Genomic DNA, 25202 nt, shown 5'->3' with positions numbered 1-25202 from the left:
GGTTAATTGGTCATTGTAAATTGTCCGGTGATTAGTTTAGGGTTAAATTGAGGTTGTCGGGGGTTGCTGGTGTGGTGTGGCTAGAAGAGCCAGTGGGGTCTCCCTCGTGCTCAATCGCTAAATAAAATAAAAAATCAAATGCTCTGGTCAAGTTTCTGGCTCTGAATGTTGAAGGTTAAGAGATTAATGCTAACACTAATGAAGACTTGTCTGAGGAAGCAAATGGAGCTGTGAACATCAGTGAACAGCTGAACATTTGGCATTCTGGTCGGGAGCAGATCCTCGTGCATTAAAGTTCAAGTTTATTTATCATTTAACCATACTTTTATTTTTCCGGAGCCAAGGTGCAAAATATACATGGCACAGTTCCCGGTTGTCCGCAGACGAGCTCACGCACACAATTCAGCTTGCCGTTCCACCGATTGAACACTGGAGGGCAGTACTGATGGGAGCGGCCTTGCCCCTGACCAAGTTTGAAGGCGGCGTTACACCAGTTCCAGCATCTGAACTCCTGTCGAAGGGAAGATCTAAACTCCTTCAGGGTAGGCATCCCTGGAAGCGGCTTCGCAGTGTAGTAATCTGATGACAAACAGTGAAACCCTCTCTCATTGCTTCCCCCCCCCACCATGATCTCTGCAGCCCTCTGACTCCTTGACCACGTGTAAACCCAGACCCGTTACCACAGCCACGTCTTCCCTGCTCTTTGGTTCAGCCTTCCCCCTCCCGGTTTTGCCTTTCACATTCTGTTTCTCCCTCCTCTCCCCCATCTTTTAACTCCAGTCTTCATCTTTTTTTTCTCTGCTAATGCCAAGATGTCTTGCTCGGCCTGAAATGTGGACTGTAATCTTTTCCACAGATGCTGCTTGGCCTGCTGAGTTCCTCCAGCATTTTATGTGCGTTGCTTGGATTTCCAGCATCTGCAGATATTCTCTTGTTTGCGATTGGACCCCTAATGAAGTGTTTGACTAGTCAGTGGACATGACCAGGGCATTTGATGATACCAAACGAGTTCTTTCTAACTCGATCCTACTAGCACACTCGCTCCCAACGCACCCATAGCCATTACAAAGGCTGCCTCAGACTATGCTGTGGGTGCTGTGCATGGACAGTTAGTCAGAGGTGTGTGGAGGCCATTCACCTTCTTCAGCCGGCAGCTCCGTCCCTCCGAAAGGAAGTACAACACTTTTAACGGTGAGCTTCTTGGTCTCCTCTACCTGTGTGCCATTTTCGTTTTCTTCCAGATGGTCACCATTTCACAGCGTTGGTTAACCACAAACCCCCTGTCCTCGCAATAGCCAAAATATCAGAGTCTTGGCTTGCACAGCAGCCACGCCACCTGGCCTACGTATCCGAGTTTGCAGCTGATTTCCATCATACCAAGGGAAAAATAATGCCGTGGCTGATTGCCTCTCACGGCCAGCCATTGAGGCCACACAAGTAGGGATGGACAATGCCACCAAGGCCGCCGACTGAGTTACTGACCCAGAGGTCACAAACAGCAATCACGGGCCTGCGGTTGGCTGACATTAAGTTCCGTGAAGCTGGGGTTTCTCTCCTGTGTGATGTCTCAACCGGTCACCCTTGCCCCATTGTGCTGTCAAACTGGAGATGGACAGTTTTTGACTCCCTACATGGCCTCTTGTATCCGGGCTGGAAGGCCTCATAGAAACTGGTTGCACTAAATTTTGTTTGGCACAGCCTCAGAAAGGACTGTGTGATTGGACTGCAGTTTGTGTGGAGTGCCAGAAGGCAAAACTCAACCATCATGTACAGGTGCCATTGCACCATTTTACCATGGTGGACTGTACCACTAGGTGGCCAAAGGTTATTCCTCTAGCATCGACGATGGCCACAGATGTGGCTCGGGCGTTGATCAGAACCTGGGTTGCTCAGTTTGGCACCCCATCTGATATTTCCTATGACTGCGGTCCCTAATTCATTCCAGACCTCCGGGTTGCGATGGCCCAGAACCTTGGCATTCGGGTACATCACACCACGGCACATCACCTGCAGTCCAGTGGCCCATGTGAGCTGTTTCACCGCTCCTTGAAGGCTGCTCCGAGGGCTTCCCCAAGAGATGAGCATTGGCATGATTGGCTCCCATGGGTCCTGCTGCTGCTCAGAACTGCTGCAGAGGAGGACCAGCAGTTGTCCACGGCTGAGTTGGTATATAGGCAGCCATTACAAGTGCCAGGCGGTTTCATTCCGGATGCCATGATCACCTGGTCGGCCTCTCAACAGCATTCCACCCTTCCCAGTAAATGCAACTCCTTTCCACCTATTCCTACTCCTATCATGGTGTACAGCACTCTTGACCTACATTCCAACTCGTTTGTTTACGCCTGCCATGGCACACACCCACATCCCCTTGGGCCCCTTATGATGGCCTTTTCCTTTTTTTTGGCGTGTGCCTGCGTACCTGCAAGTCTGTGCGTCTGCGTGTCTGTGCATGTGTCCGTGATGATGGATTTTTCATGGCTTTTTCCAAGGCGCAGAGCGAGAGAGAGAGAGAGAGAAAGACTGTGTGGCGCGCCACTCCCCACACAGATATTTTCGCAGCATTTTCCCTTTGTTTTACGGTCAAGTTGTGGTCTCGACACTCAGCCCGGCACGGATCGGGAGCGGACCAAACTAGTTTCGAACCCAGGAACCTCCGCTCCCGGGTCTGGCGCCAATGTCATTGCGCCACCAGCCAGCCCATGATGGCCTTTTCCATGGTTTGGAAAGGGGAGAAAAGACTTTTATCATAGTTAAGATGGTTAAACCTGAATGTATTTCAGCAGATTGCCTTACAAAGGCTCAGGAAGATTTGGAGTATTTCGCTGCCATGCCCCTCTGGTATCACAACATGACCACGAGTGTGTCACCGTGCCTGTGGACAAGCCAGAGACACCCGCAGTTTCTCCACCCATGGACACAGGACCCGAGCCGCGTGGCTTACCTGAGCTCGAGACAGGCTCACAATGTAAGCTCTGGGGGAGGGGGTGGAAAGAAGGGAGTTAGCGTAATTGAGAGAAAAGTACATAATTCACAACCACTAACATTGATTTGGGGTTTCACTTTAAGAGGCTGGTCTGACGTGATGATGTTGTTACGTAGAGGATTTTTAGCGTACTTTTGTTGTGTAGGTTTTGGAGTTCAATAAAGGGTGCTACAGGTTTCGTTAAAAATAAAACACGTCATTTTGTTTTATTGGTGGAAACCTACATGTCTACCAAGCTCATGGACAGGTGCTTTGGGTAGTTCTACTCTGAGCCAATTCTATAGAGAAATACAACAGTGTGCTTCAGTGCAGATCTTGTGCATGTGATATATCTGGAAAAATATTTCCTAAAGTGTAGCTGGAATAAAATCCACAATATTGACTTTATTATTAAATTCAATTCTTTTAATTATGATTAAATATTTTCCAAAGTAGTTCCAAAATCCTAGAGATGTAAATTTTTTCAATTACTTAATTTGAATTATTGAACAAAATAATCTACTGCAATTAATATTTGTGATAGTCCAAGCGTACCATTTTTAATCATCAAACTTTTCAAAATAGTGAAAGCAGAACATGCAGAAAGTTATTCTTCACCTTAGAAGTGAGCTTAAACCTAAATTCCCAAAGAAACTACAAATATACAGCAGTCACCAGCAAGAGAAGGATATTTTAAATGCATCATCCCAATATCAGATTGAGAACTGACGTATTCCCTAGTGTGGTGTCATGCAATTATTTACTTGAAGCAGTACTTGGTCCTTTCCCGCTTTTGCTGTATCTGTGTCTGGCTTTGGACCTGCTGTGTCATGTTGCCTGTGTCCCGATTTTCTGTAGCATCACCCACTGGTGACGTGTATCGGCCAAAGAACAAAATGCTCTGTGTTTTGTTGTGTTTGATGAAAAACAAGAAGGGATGATCTGCTACAAACTCTTCTGTTGGTACATAAGCGCTGCGATTAACTGCTATTGCTGTAGCTGCAGCTGCTTCAGTGCCCTCTTCATTAACTTCCACAAAGGATTTATGAATAACCGCTGACAAAGAGAGACCTTTCTCAGACATGCCAGAGAGATTGGCCCTTGATGGATCAAAGGCATCAATCATTCCCAGTGCTGGAAGTTTATCTTCAAGATTAAACTGGTCCTCCATTTTAAATCTGGGTAGATGAACATCAAGCTTTATTTCCTTCATAGTTCCCAGGTTAATCAAAATGAACAGAGTCTTGTTTGCAAGTGCCTCTTCAAGCTGTTCAAAAAGAGAACAGAAATGAACAAAATTGTTTATCTTACTGAATTGTTTAAACAAGAAATCTTGCTGTTATTATACTATACAATTTGGAGCAATGAAAAACAGTTTCTCTATTGCATTCCAGTACAACTCGTGACACCTTTTCTTATGAAGCCACCTATGTTAGTTGAGCACACAGTGACTATAACCACGTGAGAGTGCAGATGCTGGAAAACCAGAGTAACATCCACAAAATGCTGGAGGAACTCAGCCGGTCAGGCAACATCAATGGAGGAGTGTGAACAGTGGAATATTTGGGCCGGGGACCCTTCATCGTGACAGGAAAGGAAGGAGGAGAAAGCCAGAATAAGGCGGAAGGTGGAGAGGACGGACTACAAAGCTAGCAGCTGGTAGGTGAGACTGGGTGAGGGGGAATGTGGGTGAGACTGGGGGGGGGGTTGATGTGAGAGGCTGGCAGGGGATTGATGGAAGAGGTAAAGAGTAAAGTTAGTACCCCTCTGAGTCACATCAAATTCTGCAAATCTCTGAACACTTCTTCTCCGTCTTGTTTTACAGCGGATGGCATTCAGTTTAATGGTGCATTACTGCCACCTTCTGCTCCGGAGTGTGCAATAGACTTACATTCTAAATCCCTTCACCCAATCATACACCCACACATACCCTAACCTACACTTTATCTTCCCATCTTTGGCCATCCTACTACCCTATTCCTGCTTATCCGTCATATCCTATTAAAAAAACCCTGTACTCCTTAAGAAAGCTAAAAATACTCTGACCTGTGCTCTCTCATCCATGCCCAGCAACTCTTTTAATGTGAATTCCTGTACCCCCAATTCCCTTAGATTAATTCTCATCAGCTCTCTCTGTATCCCATACTTCCTGCAACTCAGAACTACATGTTCTACTGACTCCTCTTCCTGACATTCCTCACACAATCCTGTCTGGTGTTTCCCTATCATTTTCAATGTTTTGTTTAATGCACAGTGCCCCAGCCTTAACCTAGACCACACAGTTTCCTCTCTTCTGTATCCACTACCTACCCTAGTACCTGAAACACTCTTTTGTATTTGATATAAATGCCTCCCTTTCCCCTCCCTGTCCAATCTTTCTTGCCACATTTGGTTGATTTTTTTTCTCAGATTACATTCTTAACCTCTGCTTTACTGATACTGATGTGCATTTCTGTATTTTCTTTCTTTAATGCCCTCTTTGCCAACTCATCCACCCTCTCATTCCCCTTCACCCCTACATGTGCAGGAACCCATAGAAATTTTATGGTATGACATATTGTATGGCCTGACACAGACTGGCATTTGTTAGAGGTAAAAAGGAAAGGAAAATATAAAACTGATTTGGTAAATGCATTTAACTGTCATGAGATGGAAAAGTATAGTTATTATACTCAGATTTATATGGATGGTGCTAAGGAACGTGAAACAGGAGTGGCAGGGTTTGGGGTGGCTATACCAGCAAAAGAAATTGGAATCAGCAGAAGAACATCTATTAAGTTAGGGGTGTATACAGTGGAGATGTTGGCAGTGTTGGTTGCGTTGCGATGGGTGGAGAAAGCTAGACAAGTCAAAGTGTTGAGATGCTCGGATTCATCCTGAGTTCTAGCAAGTTTAAGGTCTTTTCACTCAAACAGTCAGCAAGATGTACTTTATGAAGTCCTTCAGTCAGTCACAAGAATTGCAAATCAGGGAGGTCAGGTAAAATCTCTGAACACAAGATGGAAATAGAGAGTAACGCAAAATATTGGAAGAACTCAGCAGGTCAGGCAGCATCTGTAGAGAAGAATAAAGGGTGGACATATTGTGCAGAGGCCCTTCTTGCAGCTGAAGGGTCTTAGCCAGAAAGATCATCTTTTTATTACTCTTCTCAGATGCTGCCTGACCTGTAGGGTTCCACCAACAGTTTGTGTACACGTTACTCTGAAAATCTCTACTAAGGATAATTTGCTTCGTGCCTCCATTCCTTTTCTATTATTACCCATCAAAGTTTCTGTTGTAAGCATGTTCCTTAAATTGATATACAACTTCTGCATCATGTTAATTCAACAAGCTGTGCCATCTGTGGCTAAGAGCCTCCATCATAATGTCAGTGTCATTTGCAGGAAAATTGAGTTCTTGCCTGAGACTTTGACTTGGAATTAGATCATCTGCTATAATGTCCCTGTTTATAGACAACTCATTGGGATTTTGACAATACACATCCACCATCAGGTGACCATGGACTTTGAAAGAAAGCACGAAAACCAAGGATAAAACTTTAAATTAAATTCTGTTTCCATATCTGGGATTTTTTTTAAACTAAGGTGTGCTCAGGAGAGACATGTTGGTCCATCAGGTGGGAAAGCGATGCCCTTTTTGTATCTCACTGGTACAAACCGCTATGCGGGCACTGTAAAAGAAGATAGAACTTGGAATAATTTCAGTATAGTATATATTGTACTCAGTCTAATTTAGTGTTTAAGGGTTGAAGGTCACAATCAGACACAGGCTATTGTGAAAGTTGGCTGATTTCTTCACCACCTGAAGCATCAGTGTTTAAGTCCAAATATGAAAATGATCAGGCCTCCAATACTAGCCTCAAACATGTGGTGTCACATACCACCAATCTTAAATTACAAAGTATGAAGTTATGTCTTTTGTTTAAAAAAAGTTGATGAGTTGTACAGAGAGGAATGGGGAGTAAGATAGGGCGATGAGGTGAAGGGATGTGGTTGACCATTGAGTAAACTGCTTTGAGTGATGTCCTTAAATGAAAGGATACACCTCACCACTAGATGCCAAGGACTGAGTGGTCCACAAGGTTCCTCTTTAATTTTGCCACTTCAGAGTTCACATTTTTCAAAAAGACCTGTCCCTGCACGGGAGCCCCATAGCCTCTGTGGATCATGCAGGTGCAGATGAATTTTGTGGAAATGGCATCCATACATCTGCTGCCAGGTGTTTGAATCTCAATAAACGTTATCAGATGCCTTTTTGCATAAAGTGCCTCATATGAGCCAAGAACCCAAAAGGAACACCTACATCACAAACAATGTAGAAAACAGAACTTCCCCCCCCCCGCCCCCCCCCCCCACATAGAGTACAGAGATATTGTGGAACAGATTAGAATTTCTACATCAAGGAATCCTATAAATACAGTCGTACATACTGGTCCACTGGTCTCGATGAAAATGGATCAAAGATCATGCTGGTCCTGATCAGATGGTGGGCAAATGGGACATTGCACTAGACAGGGTGCAGGAAAGAGTCGGGAATGGTGGTCAAATTAGCAGAGCCACAAACAAGTGACTTAGAGTTTAGAATGGGAGTGAACACTGAAGGACATAGAAAGGTGAGAACATGGATACCTCAGCTTTCCTTGTGTGGACTAAGATCAGCCTCTTAACTCTAATCCCTCTAGTCAATACCTGTCTTGCTTTGATTGCTTGGCACTATTTGCAGATGAGTGCATAAAAACATTTTGAGCTACTGATGACAATGTTTGTACCACCAGCAATTGACAATGAACATGCTTGATGTTCTCCATAAAGAAATACACCTGGATTAACTATCCAGATTTGTGTGACCCACACATAAAGAATCTGTTTGCAATTTGAAGTTGGATTTTGGATATTGCTAGTCCATGTACTTTTCTCAAAATTTCCCTCAAACTCAAATATTCAGGCCTAGGGAGAGGAAAAAAAAAGTCAAAGGGGCTAGTTGACTTCAGATTCTTAAATACACAATTGTAGTGTGGGGATGTGGCTGATTTGCCAATTGAAAGATGCTTTTGTCGTGTCGATTGTGATTGGTCAGTTTAAGAAGTGCAGCCACTCTGGTTGGCTTGTGTGCCATGGCACCTGGGTTCCAGCTTCATGCACCTCAGGGGTGTAAAGCATAAGACAAGTGAGAGGTTTGTTCTGTCTTCCTTTGTCTCTAAAGCACACTGCACAGAACCTTTGGGAAGGTGTACTCTGTGTGCACTTTTATCTAACTATCTATTGAATATTTAGTTCATGTAACTTGGGGGAACTAAATATTTGGATGAATTTTTTGCCGCTTGTAAATAAATAATGCTTATTTGCAGTCGGTTTTCTGTCTCACTCACCAAACCTGTGAACCTACTTCAACATTACAAGTTAAGGATACACCGATTACAAACGAAGTGTTATTCAACTCCAGTTAGGTAACACAAAAAAATCAACTACTTCTGGACATGCCATCTTCAGGGAAATGTACTGTTCTTGAGACATTGCAGTATGTATTTTCCAAAGTGATCCATAGACACCACAAAGAAATTATGCAATCTCTTCCTGATATTTAGAATTTAATGGAGAAAATTATTTTGATTAATGGAAATCAAAACTAGGAGGCATGATTCAAAAGTTCAATAGTTTTCAGAAGTGAAGTTTGAAAACATTCCGAATGAAGAGGGCAGTATATGTTTAGAACACACTTCCACAAATGACAATTGATGGCCCATGATAATTTTAAATTTGAGACAATTAGCTTTGTTGGCTATTAGTTTTAAGGTACAAGGGTATCTGGAGTTCAGTTAGAGATGAGAAAGGTGCACTCATATTTCTATAATCTTTTGTATATTTATTTATTTAGCAAAACAGAATGGAGTACGTCCTTCCAGCCCTTTGAACCGCGCCGCCCAGCAACCCCTGATAATCCCGATTTAATCCTAAACTGATCACAGAACAATTTATAATGCCCAGTTAACCTACCCAGTAAGTCTTTAGACTGTGGGAGGAAACTGGAGAACCTGGGGAAAGCCCACTCATTCCACAGGGAGAACGTACAGATTCCTTACTGATGATATCGGAATTGAACTCTGAATTCCAGTGTCCCGAGCTGTAATAGCGTTATGCTAACCATTACGCAACTATGCTGCCCACATTCCAAAGATGTACGGTTAGGGTTAGTGAGCTGTGGGCACGCTACGATGGTGTCACAACCGCGGCGACACTGGCAAGCTTCTCTGCACGATCCTCACTGATTTAATTTGATGCAAACTATGCATTTCACTCTGTTTCGATATACGTGACAATGCTAACCTTCTTTAATCTTTAAGTTACCTTTTCCAATCCAGTTGTGTTGTCACTGATGTCATTGGGCAGAAAGATGAACATACTCAGATCCTTCTTTTCATAAGGAAGCTCAAGAACTTTGGTCTTGAGTTCATCGATATAACCAAAGTTAAAATTTCCCTTCTGGAACATCATATTTACTGATTTGGACTCCTCCTAAGAAGAAAGTAAAAATTAACATCAGTATGAATATGACAGTACAATAAGTGTAAAATATTGCTGGTAAATGCTTTATAAATGAACATACCTTGTTCATCTTGAACTTTGTTACATACGTGTTTTTTTCCTGAAATTTGTGGTTCCATTTTCCTTTAAAGTAGATGGCATTTACAAGAACAAGAACTGTGCTTGAAGTAATTGCATCCTTTGACAGTAAATCTTTGATTTTACCTAAATGATAAATCACAAATGATAGTTGACAAACCCAAAGTCCATTAGCCAGTCCTGATTAGGAGGGGAAAAAAAAAAATCAGAGGTGGAAAGGGTCAGAAACTTCAAATTCCTCGGTGCTGTCCTTCCAGAGGATCTGTCCAGCACAGAACTGCCATTACAAAGAAAACATAGCAAAGCCTCTAATTTCTTTGAAGTTTGTGAAGATTCAGCACATTATCTGAAATCTGACAAACTTTTAGAGATGCACGGTGGAGAGTACATTGACTGGTTGCATCACGGCCTGGTTTCAAAACACCAATTCTCTTGAATGGAAAAACCTACAAAATGTAGTGGGTGTATTTCAGTCCATCATGGATAAAACCCTCCCCACTATTGAGCATGTCTACGTGGAGCACTGTTGCAGGAAAGCAGCATCCATCGTCAAGGACCCCCACCACGCAGGCCATGCTCTTCTTGCTACTACCATCAGAAAGGAGGTACGGGTGCCTCAAGACCCACACCAGAAGATGCTGGAACAGTTATTACCCTCATCCATTAGCCTCTTGAACCAAGGGACCCACCACTGAACTATGCCCACAACCTATGAACCCACTTTCAAAAGCTCTTCATTTCATATTATCAATATTTATTGCTCATCCATTTATTTATTTTTGTATTTGCATTGTTTGTAGTGTTTTGCATTTTGGTTATTTATCCATTTTGAAGCAAACCTGGACCATGACTCGAAGATATGGAATAGTGCTGCTAGAAAGACCATGAGCTTTGAACTGGGTTTGAGGTCCATCTTAGAAAGCCTTGATCTTGAGTTAGACTCATGTTGTATTGGCACCCTGCCTTCTACCAGTAATCAAACCTTCTGTCCATACTGCTATCTTTCCTATAATACCATGGAAGCCTCTTGTACGACACCTTACCAGAGTCCTCTGAAAATGCCAGTAAAAACATCCACTGACTCTCCTTTGTCTATCCTGCCTGTTATTTACTCAAAGAATTCCAATAGATTTGTCCAGCAAGATTTCCCCTTTAGCAAACCATGACTTGAGTACACCTCCAAGTACCCTGAAACTTCATCCTTAATGGATTATAACACCTTACCAACCACTTAAGTCAGGCTAACTGGCCTATAATCTCCTGTCTCCCTTCCAAAAAAGTGGTGGGACCTTTGCAATTTTCCAGTACTCTCGAACCATTCCAGAATCTAGTGATTCTTGCAAGATCATTACTAATGCCTCCACAGTCTTTTCAGCTACCTCTTTCAGAACCCCGTGGTGTAGTCTATCTGGTTCCAGTGACTTGACCTAGCTTCAGACTTTTCAGCTTCCCATGCACCTTCTCCTTTGTGTTAGCAACTACACTCGCTTCTGCTCCCTGACACTCAAATTTCTGCCATTCTGCTGGTGTCTTCCACGGTAAAGACTGAATCAAAATACTTATTCAGTTTGTCCACCATTTCTTTGTTCCCTATTACTGTTTCTCCAGCATCATTTTCCATCAACTCATTGTCCACTCTTGCCTCTTTTACTCTATATTTATGAAAATACTTTTGGTATTCTTTATTTATTGAAATACAGTGTGGAACAGGACTTTCCAGCCCTTTGAGCCACACTACCCAGCAATTGCCCCAATTTATCCCTGGCCTAATCACGGGACAATTTACAATGACCAATTAACCTACCAACCGTTACGTCTCTGGACTGTGGGAGGAAACCAGAGTATCTGGAGGAAACCCATGCAGTCACAGGGAGAAGGTACTAACCCCTTACAGGCTGCATGGGAATTGGATCTGGATCACTGGCACTGTAAAGCGTTGTGCTAACCACTACAGTACTGTGCTGTCCTCTTTGCCCCCTATTACTGACACTCCAGCATCATTTCCCATCAGCTCGATGTCCGCTTTTGCCTCATTGCTCTATATTTCTGAAAATACTTTTAGTATTCCTTTATTATTGGATAGCTTATCTTCATATTTCATTTCTTTTAAATTCTTCTCCTTATTCTTGAATTGCCTTCTTTTGGGTCTTAAAAGCTTCCTCAATCTTCAAGTTCCTTACACTAGTTTACATGACTGTTGTTCACCTTTTGAAGCCTTTTACTTTTAACCAACAGGGACTGTGGAACATTTGGCTCATGTTTGGCTGCCCTTAAAAATCTTTCCCCTTTTACATATGGTACACGATGGCATGCAAGCTGTGAATCCACACTGGGGTTCCCCATAGACCTAGTCCCCGTACAGATTGGTGTCAAGCTGGGCCGAGTCATTGCTTCAACATTTCCATCAATCTTTCTCCATGCAATTTTGGAGCTCACTCCCAATAAGTTCCCACTGGAATGGAGCAGATCTACTTGATGAATGGGAAATTATTCAAATTGAAGTTAATTTTGGTCATTGAGCTGCAGTAAGCTGATGGCAATCGCTCAGTGAAACTTATGTTAATAGGCCTTATACTAAACATCAGTAAAACATGACCTCTACCAACCTGCCCTCACTATCCAATATATCTTTATGAAGAGGCTAAAAACAAACAGGAAGAACATCTTGTTCTACTTAGGGAGCTTACAACTTTATGGTATGAATGTTGAATTTTTCATTTTCCAATATCCACAGTCCTGGTGTTCTCAAACACGTTTACCTGTCCACCTTTTACTTCCCTCATCCACTCCTACCTCTTACCTACCAGCCTTTGCTTCACCCCATTTTAATATCATTAATTAGCAGAATTTAACCAATTAACGTATGTCATCCATAGACATTTACACAGCTAACTGAAGTCTCATTAAAGTAATACTTTAACGCCAGAAGACAGCAATAAAATAATATATAGAATGGACAAAATGGAAAAAAAAATCCTTTCAGTACTGTTTTAACCATCGGTTGTAATCTAAATTGTGTTCATACAGTAAATGAGGATTACAATTGATGTTGGCGACCATTCAGCAATATTGACTGAAAAGTGGAGAACACAGTATTAAACCATAAAATGGATCTTACCCTCAGTCTTATTTTCTACATAAGTATTGATTTCATTCCTGACAGCATTTGTTTGTTTTAGAAAACTGACTGCAGCCATTTCTGCCTCATAGTATTTCAAGCTGGAGTTTTGAAATTCCTGCAGAACATTCAAAAAACCAAAGCATTATACACAGAGTGGTATAAAGTTTCTTTCCGCATAAGAGGGCAACAGGAGAAGTACGAGTTTGTCAATCTTACAGATGATTCAGATGTATTTAAAGAGTTTTTAGTAGAGAATGTGTGCACTTCCTGCTTATGTTAGGGAATATGTACATGTGTTCATAACTTCAGTTAATATTTGTTTTAAATTGACTATTGGCCTCTATTGGACCACCGTACCACGTTCACCAAACACCAAAATGCACTTGTTTTTTGATAATTAATTTAATCTGATTGATTTGAAATCTAGTAATATGCATAAACTTCCATCTGTTCTCGAGGAGATTTTCGACATTACCAGGTTAGCAACTAGAGGAGTAGAGAAATAGAACAGGAAAATTCTATATTTGAATTGATTAGTTGAATTTATGCATTAATCATATGCTTTTAAAGGCAAACAGTAGATCCAGCAGTTGTCCCCTATTTGATCTTACTTTCAGAATGTTGAATGTTTCCTCTCCATAAATACGATTGACCAGTCTTAAGAGATAAGAAGCGGCAGGTTCATTGATATTAGCCATTAGTTCCTTAAACCTTGCATGGACATCATATTCTTTGTCAAAGTGCAGAACCTGTTATGAAAACATTTACAATGAGAGTCAAATAACAAGGTAGCAGTGATGATACATATTGGCAAGATAGGACAGACGATATGTGGCTCCCATTAAACTGCTACTCTTGGTCTGGAAAGTCAAGTTGACAGGTAAAGCTGGTGGTGAAATAAAAGAGCCTCAGCACGGTTGCTAAAGTGCATGAATTTGATGGTCCATATGACAACCAGAGTAAATGGATTGTGGAATTAATTCATTGCAATGATATTTGCTTAAAATATCTCATATTCAATGTTCTGAGGATATGTTCTTTTCTATCTCTCAAAATGTCTTCTGTCAAACAATTAGTGGATAGTCATGACTGGCTATTTACTTTCTCTGTATTCTGTAGATCATGCCTGCACGTCCCAAACTGTTAAAGACACAGGGCTATGGTGAGGGGAGGGAGCAGAAAAGTGGTGTTTAGTTGAAGCTATCGGGCAAAGGAAATTATAGGATGAGAGGACTTGATAAGTGAGAGGGGAAATAATCAATTTGTCCTCTCATTTATTATGATTGTCCTCAACAAGCTTTCAGCAGTCACTGAAATCAACAGAGCTCTGCAGCATCTCAGTACGTGATTTCAAATGATACTCTAATTTTGCAAAGCCACCGAGCTCAGAAAGTGTTCATGTATTGCTCGTTGCTTCAGGCACCTTTTACAGCATGTGAATATGAAGGTCCTTCCATGTGTGGTGGCTGTGATAGTTAGAGGCAAGGGAATGCAGCTGCTATAACCTGGATTTTACGGCCTAAAAAATTTCTAACCCACCATATCTGAATGAGACAGTTGTCTCCTGTTCCAATGACTCAAAACTCCAGTACGTTCCTTTTCATGTTAATATTTCATTGGCATTCAAGTATCTAGTCTTCTCCTGCATGCCTGGCACAGTTGCTAATCCCCAAGAATACCAACACAGATGAGGGTGGTATATTTAACTATTGCAAATCAATCTTGGCAGGTTTTTCTAAGACATCACTTTAACTTTCAGTACCATAACACAGAATCTGCCGTCTTTGCGATCTGCCATTTTCCATCCTTTGCCTACTTTTACTCCTCCCAATGCCGGAGGCTTTGAGGACAGAAACAATGATAGGAATGAAGTTAAGTTTCTCCATGAACTGAGCAGCAGCAAGGGCTGAGGGGTGAATGGACGACTCCGATTCCTTTGTCTGAGACATTAAGCACTATATCTGGTGGAACTTCAGTCCTATTTCATTTTCAAATGTTGACCTCCCCCCACTGCACTGATTAACATAAAACTTATTATCAAAGTACACATCACCATATGCAACCCAGAAATTTGTTTTGCTGTGGGCATACTCAGTAAATCCAAGAACCACAATAATCAGTAAAAGACCAACACAACAGTGGACAAACAACCACTGTGCAAAAGACAAAAAAAACCTGTGCAAATAAAATTAAATGAGTAAACAATAAATAAAGAACATGAGATGAAGAGTCCCCAAAAGTGAGCCCATAAGTTGAAGGAGCAGTTCAGTGACGAGTCAAGAGAAATTCAGTTAATTTATCCCCACTGATTGAAGAATCTGATGGAAGTTTGCAAACATATTTTTCTAGTTCAAGTTCCAGGGCCCCAGAAAATTATTCCTTACAAACTTGTGTTTTGACTACACCCTGACTCCCAAACTATCTGGTGTCCTTTCAGTTTGTTATATTCAGTTCATACGTCTCTTACTTAATTTTGTTGCTCTTTGGCCAGGTGGTTAAGGTGTTCGTCTAATGATCTGAAGGTTGCTAGTTCAAGCCTTGGCTGAAGCAGCATGTTGTGTCCTTGAGCAAGGCACTTAACCACACATTGCTCTGCTTTGACACCGGTGCCAAGCTGTATCAGCCCTAGTGCCCTTCCCTTGGACAACATCGGTGGCGTAGAGAGGGAAGACTTGCAGCATGGGCAACTGCCAGTCTTCCATACAACCTTGCCCAGGCCTGCACCCTGGAAACCTTCCAAGGCGCAAATCCATGGTCTCACGAGACTAACGGATGCCTATTGCCTGCAGTGATATATTAACAAATGTAATTATCCTGCACCTTACTGAATTAAACACTTTTTTTGCCTCGGTACCATTTGCATTCTGTTAAATAACTTGCTCTCATTGAATGTTTTCATCTTTTAACTTTGTCCAACTACTTGGTGTTCAATTTGAAAATGGGGTGAAGATTAGATTAAGTTCCCTGCAAGAGGAAAATTGCATTAGTATTGAACAGTGATCAACTGGCCACTTCATTTGGTAAATGGAGAGATGCAGAATTTAAAAAAATACATTTAAGATACATGTCATAAGTTGACAGTTCATGTTGATGGCACTGTCATAATAAATTTGTGTGTCATCTGGTCAGAAGCAATAAGGTTAGATCCTCTGAAGGGTCGAAATGTTGAATGTACTCTTTTCCATAGACGCTGCCTGGCCTGCTGAGTTCCTCCAGCATTTTGTGTGTGTGTTGCTAAGATTTAGTTCTTGCATATTCTGAATCATTTTATTGCACAGCACCCTTTCAGTCAGATTACATGTTCTTTCAACCAAACTGGATTGGTAACTGCCCATCCCAATTCTACACCCCATAAAGCACATAAATTAAGGAAATACAGGTTAATCAAATCACAGGATATTGGATCTGCGCCCCCCCCCCCACCCCCCGAATATCTGGCTGATTTTAATGCAAACCACAGGTGAAATGTTAAGCTGTGGTTTTGTCTAATTTGTTGGATCAGCAGTGCAAACATTTGAAGTTTGCAAGGTTACATGAAGTAGCTGTGTAATGTTGGCTTGATGATTGCATGAAGGGGCGCATCGGTATTATGACTGCCCTTACAGATACATTCTTGCAGTAGCATCAAATCCATTGATTTGAGTAGAAAAGAATGCTGATGGGGCACGTAACAAGTTGCTATGTATCTTTTGAAAAGAGTAAACAGTTGACATTTCAGGATGAGACTTCAACTATTTACTCTTTTCTATAGATGCTACCTGGCCTGCTGAGTTCCTCAAACATTTTATGTGTATTATTTTGAATTTCCAGGTGTCTGAAGACTTTCTCCTGTTAGTGCTTTATGACTTTGCCATCCAAGATGAATATATTCCATTAATTTAAATTACAGGGGTGAGTTGATCGATCTGAATTTCATCAAATGATTGAAACTGGATGTCATAAGGAATACAACTGAGATTGAGGCTAAACAACATTTCCTATTTGAAAGAAAGTAAAACGTTTCTGTTTTAGTGACAATTATTTCTGATGTTTAATCCAAGATGAAGTTATGCATTATTACTCATAAGCAGAATACAAGAGAACGTTGGAGAATATTGCATCTTTAACACATTCTAAATTCTACTATTTGGGCTCGGAGCACAATAGGTTTGAAGTGGTTGTGTGAAAATTTTAAAAATATGACAGGTTTAGTTGCAAGACAGTCAATAATGTACTATTTTGAAAGCAACATTGAAATTTTGAAATTGGAATTTGCTGAAACAACATAACAGGCCAGGCAGCATTTGTGGGGAGAGAAACAGATTGCATTTCAAGTTGATATAGCAGAACCAGCAAGTGATATTAAGTTTATGAACAACTACGGGGACAAACAAGCACAGGTGCTGGAATCTGGAGCCAGAAACAACCTGCTGGAGGAACTCAGTAGATTGAGCTGCATTTATGGGAGGAAAGGAGCTGATGTTTCTGGTCAAAACTCTACTGCACAGTTTCAACCCAAACAGTTGACAAGTCTTTTCTCCCCCCAGATGCTGCTGTACCCAAGTCTTCCAGTAGCTTGTCTGTTTCTAATATAAGGATTAGTTAGCAAATCCCTATCCTCTTGGGGTTGGGGTAGAAATAAGGTTGCAGCAGACGTGTGGCTAAACTGTTGCCACGAAAGCCCAGGCTATCAGTTCTTGTAAATAATATACCACAGTGCTATTACATTTAAATTAGAGCAATATTTTGAAATAATATGTAAATGAACAAACTGATAACCCAAACAAATCAAGACCAATCGAAAATTTTCAGGGAGAGCCAATTTAGTGTAGTTTTGATTAATTTTTTGGAATGAGGAGTTTCTGGTCTAGGCCGCATTTATTGCCTTTCCTTCATGATCCTCGGGAAATTGGTAGTGAGGCATTTTCTTGAATTATTCCAGCTCTTTTATGTTACTGGCAGACAATTTGAAGATTCGGCCAGCAACAATAAGGGACTAGCAATCTCTTTCAAATCCAGGAAATGGGTTGTTTCAATTTGATGAAATTCTGTCACTTAAAATGCAAATCCAGTGTGTAGAGTGATCAGATAACACTGTTTACAAGTACAAATCTCTCGACCATGTAAAATTTATCCTTTGATACGCTATTTTTGCCAACCATCAACTTTCACTCACCTTGGCGATTTGATCTGCAGTGTTGCCTCTTGCACCAAGATACACCATGCCCAAAGCAACGGAGACACTCATTGGAGACAGAAATATGTTCTCACTATTTTTCGTCTCTTTTAGTTTTGTGTAGAGATCAAAGGCAAAGTTGGTATTTGCAGCACTCAGAGCATCCATTGGAAAATCTAGAAAAGAAAATGCTCTGAGGCAAATTTGCGGCAAAATATTGAAATAACGATACACTTAATTTCATAATTATCTGACACTGAGTTATTGATCTTAGACATATATCTAAGGAGAAATAATAACTATATTTCATAAACTTCTGGGGATCATGGAATTTGAAAACTTTTTAATGTAATACTTTTGGAAGACAGGAGTAAAAACTGTTCAGGCAGCATCTGGAAAGAAGCAATGTTTCATGTCAGTGATATTGCATTTGACAAAATGCCCTTTAACATGCATACTATAGCTACACACGAGACTTGTCTTTTTAAAGTTCCTTCTCTCATTGCAGGCCCTTGGCCCACACAATAGTTACTCTGCTTGACGCAAACTTCTTTTATTGGCTGCTGGTTAGTTAATTAGCCAATCGCGTATTAACTATCAACAATTGACTTCCCTCTTAAATTTCTGTAAAGTGAAGGTCTCAAGTGAAGAAGGACATGTAGGTGATCAGATGAATTGAGAGTGTCTTTTTCGGATGGAGACAAAGAATGTGCAATCTTAGGAAGACTAAGAGCTGACTAGAGAAAGAGGTTGAAGGTCGAGAGGAAGGGTGAGATGCAGTAATTGCAGAAAAGAGACCCTGTTGTCTATTTTGAAATGGGCACCAAAGAGGGAGTGATGTATTGTTCAACGTGAGCGGCAGCGGAGGAGTGAATGATATAGGTTTTTGGCTACAGCTGGTTTCCAACTCATCAGGAGCCTTATCCCTACATCTTCACTTGGATTGTATTGATTATGAATTGCGCAAATGACCTAGCCTGTCACCCTGTCTTCCCCATTTCAGTGACAGTCGTTTTGGCCTAGTGAATCAATATTGCAGACATCCCACCCTGCAAAAACTCATTTCAGGGAGGTCTCAACCTCATAACAGTCAGTATCAATGAATTAGCCTCCGTAATATGTTGTGGTCCCTAAAAGAAATAAAAGCATAAAGTGTATCCTTATTATATTGTCTTATGCAGAAAATGTGACTTACTTATATTATCATGGAGTCTTTTTTTAATTCTATTACAATTTTAAGTAAGTCTACAGGGAGTTTGGCCTCATCACGTAGGACATCATTAGAGTAGCTCCTTAGTAGCTAGCCAGCTAGTTTAAGTGATGTTAGCTATGCTAATGAACAAATGACACCTGTTAAACTCACCTCAACATGTCTTTTACAGTCATTTAACCCACCATGAGCAATAGAAAAGTCACTGTTGCAAACAGTGCAGCGAGCAACACTGTCGTTATTTTTGACCCCTATTAGGCAGGAATACTTTACACTTTAGTGTAGTCTGGGGTGAAGTACGCTTTATATTTTCGTTTTTTGGAACACTCTGCCATGGCACTGCAGGACACTAAACTGAACTGATGGACAATGAAAGAGAGAGAGAGGTCGACTGTAAAGCCTGCCCACAGAGAAAACTTATAGGTCTACTTAGCACAAAGAGAAACCAATCAGGATGCTCTCTCTGTCACTCTCTTGTTACATCTGTCACTCACTTTGTCTGTCTGTCTGTCTCTTTCTCTGTCTCCCTCTCACTTGCTCTCAAAAAAAAATCGATTTCCAGGATATTGTATATAATTTGTGGGCATCAGGGATCCACTATCAATATGCAGGAGGCTCCCGGAACTTCTGGGAGAGGTGGGATGTCTGATATTGGAATATTGTTGCCCCTATGTATTTACTCCTCCACTTCAGAGATTAAGGGAGCTAGGGCTTTACTCTTTGGAGAGGAGGATGAGAGGAGACATGATAGAGGTGTACCAGATAATAAGAGGAATAGATAGAGTGGATAGCCAGCACCTCTTCCCCAGGGCACCACTGCTCAATACAAGAGGACATGGCTTTAAGGTAAGGGGTGGGAAGTTCAAGGGGGATATTAGAGGAAGATTTTTTTTACTCAGAGAGTGGTTGGTGCGTGGAATGCACTGCCTGAGTCAGTGGTGGAGGCAGATACACTAGTGAATTTTAAGAGACTACTAGACAGGTATATGGAGGAATTTAAGGTGGGGGCTTATATGGGAGGCAGGGTTTGAGGGTCGGCACAACATTGTGGGCCGAAGGGCCTGTACTGTGCTGTACTATTCTATGTTCTATGTCCCCCTCCCCCCATTTTCTTAATCACAACAAGGATTGGGAGTCCAGTTGTTAGCTTTAGAGAACAACACTTGGGTGATCTTGTGAGTAATCGCAAACTGCACATTGGAATGTGGTCTGGGCGCTCTATAGGTTGCAGAGGAGAGAGCACTTCGGTCGCTTCTTCTTATCTCAGGCTAACAAGGAATCTGCTTGGTTCCGCGCTACTTTAAAGTGGTTAAATTCTAGGAGCATTTAATGACACTGGGTTCAGTTTTACGTTTGGAATATAATATTGGGAAAGCACTGTCTAGTTGGTGGCAGTAATGCACCTTTAAATTGGATTGCTAACCGTTATTAAAAGACATAAGTTGTTCTCAAGCAAGTATTGAGAGTCAGCTCTTAAACGATCCTGCACTCACTCCTGTAAAGTGAAACTCACAAGCATGCTCCGAGATTAGCCTCTTTTAAACTCCCGCCCTTACTCCGAATCCCGAGTCCTGAAAGTGAAATACTCCTGCAAACATGGAAATTTAAAAATACCTTCTTGCGTCATACACCTAGCAAGATTAACATGCAAACCCGTCGACAGACGAAACATTTTTTTGACGCGCCACCATTAGCATTGATTTGGTTACTTTTTCTGCTTGTTTCACGGTATTATGTCTACCTACTGCAACACCATCTCTAGCAACCTCGGCCCTGTTACTATCTGTAGAATGACTGACTGCTAGTGCAGTTTGATAATTTTTTTACCTGTATTTTCGATAATCCGCTGACGAGATTTGAATCTGCTCCTGGTTCCAGATCGCAGCTCTCTTTTGGGTTTGTTTTAAGTACTGTCGTTTCAAGGGGCCGTCCTTAATGGAAGCACCTGACAAGTGATGAATGAGACCGAAATTTATACAGAGGCACAATTTTCTTGGTTCACTAATTTTCTGACTAGTTGGCACATCACATTAGTCGGACGTGTAAAGACAAGACAATTAAGTCATAAAAAGCATTCAGGCTTGTCTTTGTATTTAGAATGACTATCCCTTCTGAGTGATGTTAGAGTTGTAGATTTGTGTAGCATGAAATAGGTCTTTCAGCCCAACCCATTTATACAAATATTAGTGTCTATTTACACTAACTCATCTGGAGATATTCAGGGTGTATCCTTTGATACCTCGCCTATTTAAGTCTTTTGTAGCAGTATCTGATTTCACCACCACCTCCAGCAGTGTGTACCAGGTATTAACTACTTCCTTCTCAGATCCCATTAAATTCCTTTCTCCCACCTTAACTGTATGCCCAGTTATTCTTATACCCCCTACCACGGACAAAAGATGTCGTCAATCTACACATATCCATGTCTCTTGTAATCAAGCAAGGACTACGGTAGTATAGTGGTTAGTCTGACACTTCACAACCGCGCTGATTAAGGATTCAGTTCTGCTACGCTTCAGACCTGACGTAGATTGGGGCACTGCTCTGGGCAGGATTTCCTTGTCGAAACAGTTTGTTCGTCCATAGCTTTCTCTCCGCACACGACGAGATCACTCTCAGGTTGGAGGAGCAACACCTCATATTCTGTCTGTGGAGCCTCCAACCTGATGGCATGAACTTCAACTTGTGGTAATTTCTCTCTCCTTCCTCTTCTCATTTCCCACCCACCCCCCCATTCCCCATTCTAGCTCCCCTCTTAGCCCTTCTCTTCTCCTCACATGCCAATCACTTCCCTCTGGTGTTCCTCCTCCTTCCCCTTCTCCTGTGGTTCACTCTTTACTCCTGTCACAATGTTTCTTCAGCCCTTTGCCTTTTCCACCTATCACCTCCCACCTTCTCACTTCATGACCCTTCCCCACCTACCTTCATTCTCACCTGGGTTCAACTATGACCTGTTAATTTGAATTCCCTCCCCCCTCCCCCCTCCCCCCTCCCCCCACATTCTTATTCTGGCTTCTGCTGCCTTCCTTTCCAGTGCTGAAGAAGGTTCTCAGCCTAAAACTTCCTTCTTCTTCTTCTTTTTTGTTTTATGGCGGTTGGCAACCAGTTTTCAGTGCATTACTGCCACCCGCTAGACTTCTTGTGTTCCAGCCAAATATATCCTGGAGTTCTCTACTTTAGACAATCTAGTTCAGCCCGCAGTTCTCTATTAGCATCACTCTGTAGTTGCAATTCCTCGTGAATGCTTAATGCGCTCATTAGATAATGCCACAAACTGCTGTTCTTCCCTAATTTTGTCACATGTTTTCGTGTGGTTGCATTACCTCAATTACATTGATTTCATCTATATCACTTGTAAGACTAAAATAGTCTTGTTTATGTAAAATGTGAAATATAAAGCCTAAAACTTTATTGCCTGATTTCCAGAGTTTCTCCAAAATGTTGTGTGCTGGAAGTAAATGTTCAGGTGCAAAAAGCAGTTTCAAAAAAAAATGCAAAGGTATGTTGTGAAGGATTAGAATACAGGAGCACAGAGCCTTAGTGAGATTCCGTCTGGAGTTTTGCATGCAGTTTGTCTCTGTATCTGAGGAAGTACGTTCTTGCCACAGGAATGCAGTGAAGGTTACTAGGCTGGTTGCGGATATTGGAATAACTTTGGATAGTTGGCAAATTAGTCCAACTGCTGGATCCTCAGCCTCTGATCTGTTCCAGAAATCGCAATGGGTGCCACAGTAGCATAGTGATTAGCACAATGCTTTTACAGATCAAGGTGTTCTGAAGTTCAGAGTTGAAATGCAGAACTGTTCCATAAGGAGTCTGAACTTGCATCCTATGGGATGTGTGAGTTTTCAACGGGTGCTCTGGTTTCCTCCCACAGTCCAAAGACATGTTGGGTAGGTTAATGGGTCAGTGTGAATTGTCCCATTAATTAGGTTAGGGTTAACTCGAGTTTGTCGGGCATGCTGGTGTGGTATGGCTGAGAAGGCCAGAAGGGTCTACCTTGGGCTCTATCACTAAATAAAATAAAACAAAACAAAATAAAATGTTCTGGTGACTCCAGTCAAGGTTGAAGGTTGGGAGCTTATTAATACTAACCCTAATGAAGATTTGTCTGAAGAATTGCAAATGGAGCTGTGAACATCAATGAACAGCTGAAGATTTGGCATTCTGGTGGGGAGCAGATCCTCATGGAGAAGTTAAAATTCAAGTTTAATTACCATTCAACCATACTTGAATACAGCTGAACATAATAGTGTTCATTTGGGACCACGGTGCAAACTATACACAGCACAAGACACCGACAGCACGTTCAAGATCGCAAGCAAACGTTCACACAAAAAAGTATATACGTATATTTATATCCCTAGTCCTTGAGTAACGTATCCTGCAAATTGGTGGTGCAGTTCCTGGTAGTCTGTAGACAATCTAATTTGCCATTCCACTGATCGAACACTGGAGGGCAGCCCCAACCTAGCATGAATGCCGCACTGCACCACCTTCAGCATCTCCACTTCTGGACTGCAGTTAATTGGATTCTGGAGAATGTCTTCAAAGAGCTCTAGCTGCAGTCCTACTATCTCCTGTGGGAATGACATTTTGTAATAGTGAAATACAGCAACCAACAAGCCACATTGAGCTTGAATGTGGTAAAGACAGGAGCGGGGGTGGGGGAACATTGTGGGGGTGTGATTGGCTGAGACAACTTCAACTTGATGGGAGATCCATCCACCATTTGTAATAGAGTCAACTGAAAGCAAATTTTTAAAAGTTACTTGATGCTACAGCTCAAACATATGAAGGGTAAAATAGTGTTAAATGAAAATACCATACCCAATTTTTATAAGGCTCGTCCAGTTCCTTTTACCATCCGTGATGAAGTAGCCAGTGAGCTAGGTCGCTGGAGGCTGACGGAATTCTTTCCAAGGTTGAGTGGAGACCTTAAGCAATGCCAGTGGTCCCAGTAGCAAAGAAGAATGAGTCTGTCAGAATGTGTGGTGATTTTAATGTCACCATCAACCCAATACTGAAAGTAGATCGATACCCTCTGCTCAGGATAGAGAATAACTTTGCAAACTTTTCTGGAGGGAAACACTTCAGCAAAGTGACTTAGCTGAGGCCTACCCACAGATGGAGATGGAAGAAGAGTCCAAAGTGTTTCTCACCATAAACGCTCACAAAGGGCTTTAGCGCTATAATAGGCTTACTTTTGGAGTAGCATCTGCACCTGCCCTCTGGCCAAAAGTTATGGACGACGTGCTGCAAGGCTGCCCAGGCACTCAGTGTTACCTGGATGATATCATTGTTATCAGTGAGGATGACAACATTTCCAAATCTCAAGACAGCTTAAAAAGAGATTAGAAGATTATGGGCTCAGAGCACGCCGCGACAAGTTTGGATTCCTTAAACCATGCATCACTTACTGAAGTCACACATATTGACGCACAAGTGTGAGAAAATTCACGTAGTGGCGGATGCCCCGAGGCCAAAGGATGTGTCATAGTTGTGGTCCATTTGAGGATTTGTCAATTACTATAACAGGTTCCTGCCAAACCTGGCTAATGTGGATCCACTCCTCGAACTCATTGCTACAGATCAGTAAGAAATGGCAAAGGACAAAGCAGTGTGAGGTGGCTTTCCAAAAGGTGAAGGGAGTGGTGATGTCAGGCACTGTCCATAGCATAAGAAAGTTTGGGAGCCGCTGCCTTATGGTATAGGTGTAGTCATGTCACATGTTATGAGTGATGGAAGTGAATGACCCATAGACTTTGCATCACATTCCCTTACTGCTGCAGAAAGAAGTTATGTACAGGTTGACGGAGAGGCCTTGAGTCTGGTTTGGAGTTTAAATTGCTTCAATTGATAGAAGTATGGGAGAGAATTTACCCTCATTACTGATCGTCAACCACTAGTGTCCATTTTCAATCTACAGAAAGGTGTTCCACTAACAGCAGCAACACAGGGAGGAAGGCGTAGGTGGTGGTGTGGCTTTGTTGGTGAGAGGTGGAATTACATCGTCAGAAAGAGGTGACACAGGGTCAGAAAATGTTGAATCCTTGTGGGTGGAGTTAAGAAACTGCAAGGGTAAAATATCCATTATGGGAATCATGTATAGGCCTCCAGATGGTAGCCAAGAT

General features: G+C 41.8%; 1 protein-coding gene across 1 annotated transcript; it reads right to left on the bottom strand.

The window, feature by feature from the left end:
• Window positions 1-3414: 3414 nt before the first annotated feature.
• On the bottom strand, window positions 3415-21010 carry LOC134357874 (leukocyte elastase inhibitor-like). The gene is made up of 7 exons (XM_063069605.1): window positions 20896-21010; window positions 17859-18034; window positions 13315-13452; window positions 12701-12818; window positions 9566-9708; window positions 9307-9474; window positions 3415-4229 (listed from the first exon to the last, which is right to left on the bottom strand). Exons 2-7 carry the CDS (start codon window positions 18024-18026, stop codon window positions 3723-3725), a joined length of 1242 nt encoding a protein of 413 aa, XP_062925675.1. The 5' UTR covers window positions 18027-18034; window positions 20896-21010; the 3' UTR covers window positions 3415-3722.
• Window positions 21011-25202: the final 4192 nt, after the last annotated feature.

The sequence above is a fragment of the Mobula hypostoma genome, chromosome 17, assembly GCF_963921235.1.
Source record: "Mobula hypostoma chromosome 17, sMobHyp1.1, whole genome shotgun sequence".
Lineage (NCBI taxonomy): Eukaryota > Metazoa > Chordata > Chondrichthyes > Myliobatiformes > Myliobatidae > Mobula > Mobula hypostoma.
The sequence above is the reverse complement of the archived record's forward strand: the minus strand, read 5'-3'. Positions and strand labels throughout refer to the sequence as shown.

Bases quoted from the DNA above. Each gene is read 5' to 3' on its own strand.
- LOC134357874 (XM_063069605.1), bottom strand. From the start codon at position 18,026: ATGGATGCTCTGAGTGCTGCAAATACCAACTTTGCCTTTGATCTCTAC. The intron at 12,819-13,314 runs GTAAGATCAAAT...AATGTTCTGCAG, and splicing joins AAACATTCAACATTCTGAAA to GAATTTCAAAACTCCAGCTT. The intron at 9,709-12,700 runs GTAAGATCCATT...TTTATCATTTAG, and splicing joins TGTAGAAAATAAGACTGAGG to GTAAAATCAAAGATTTACTG.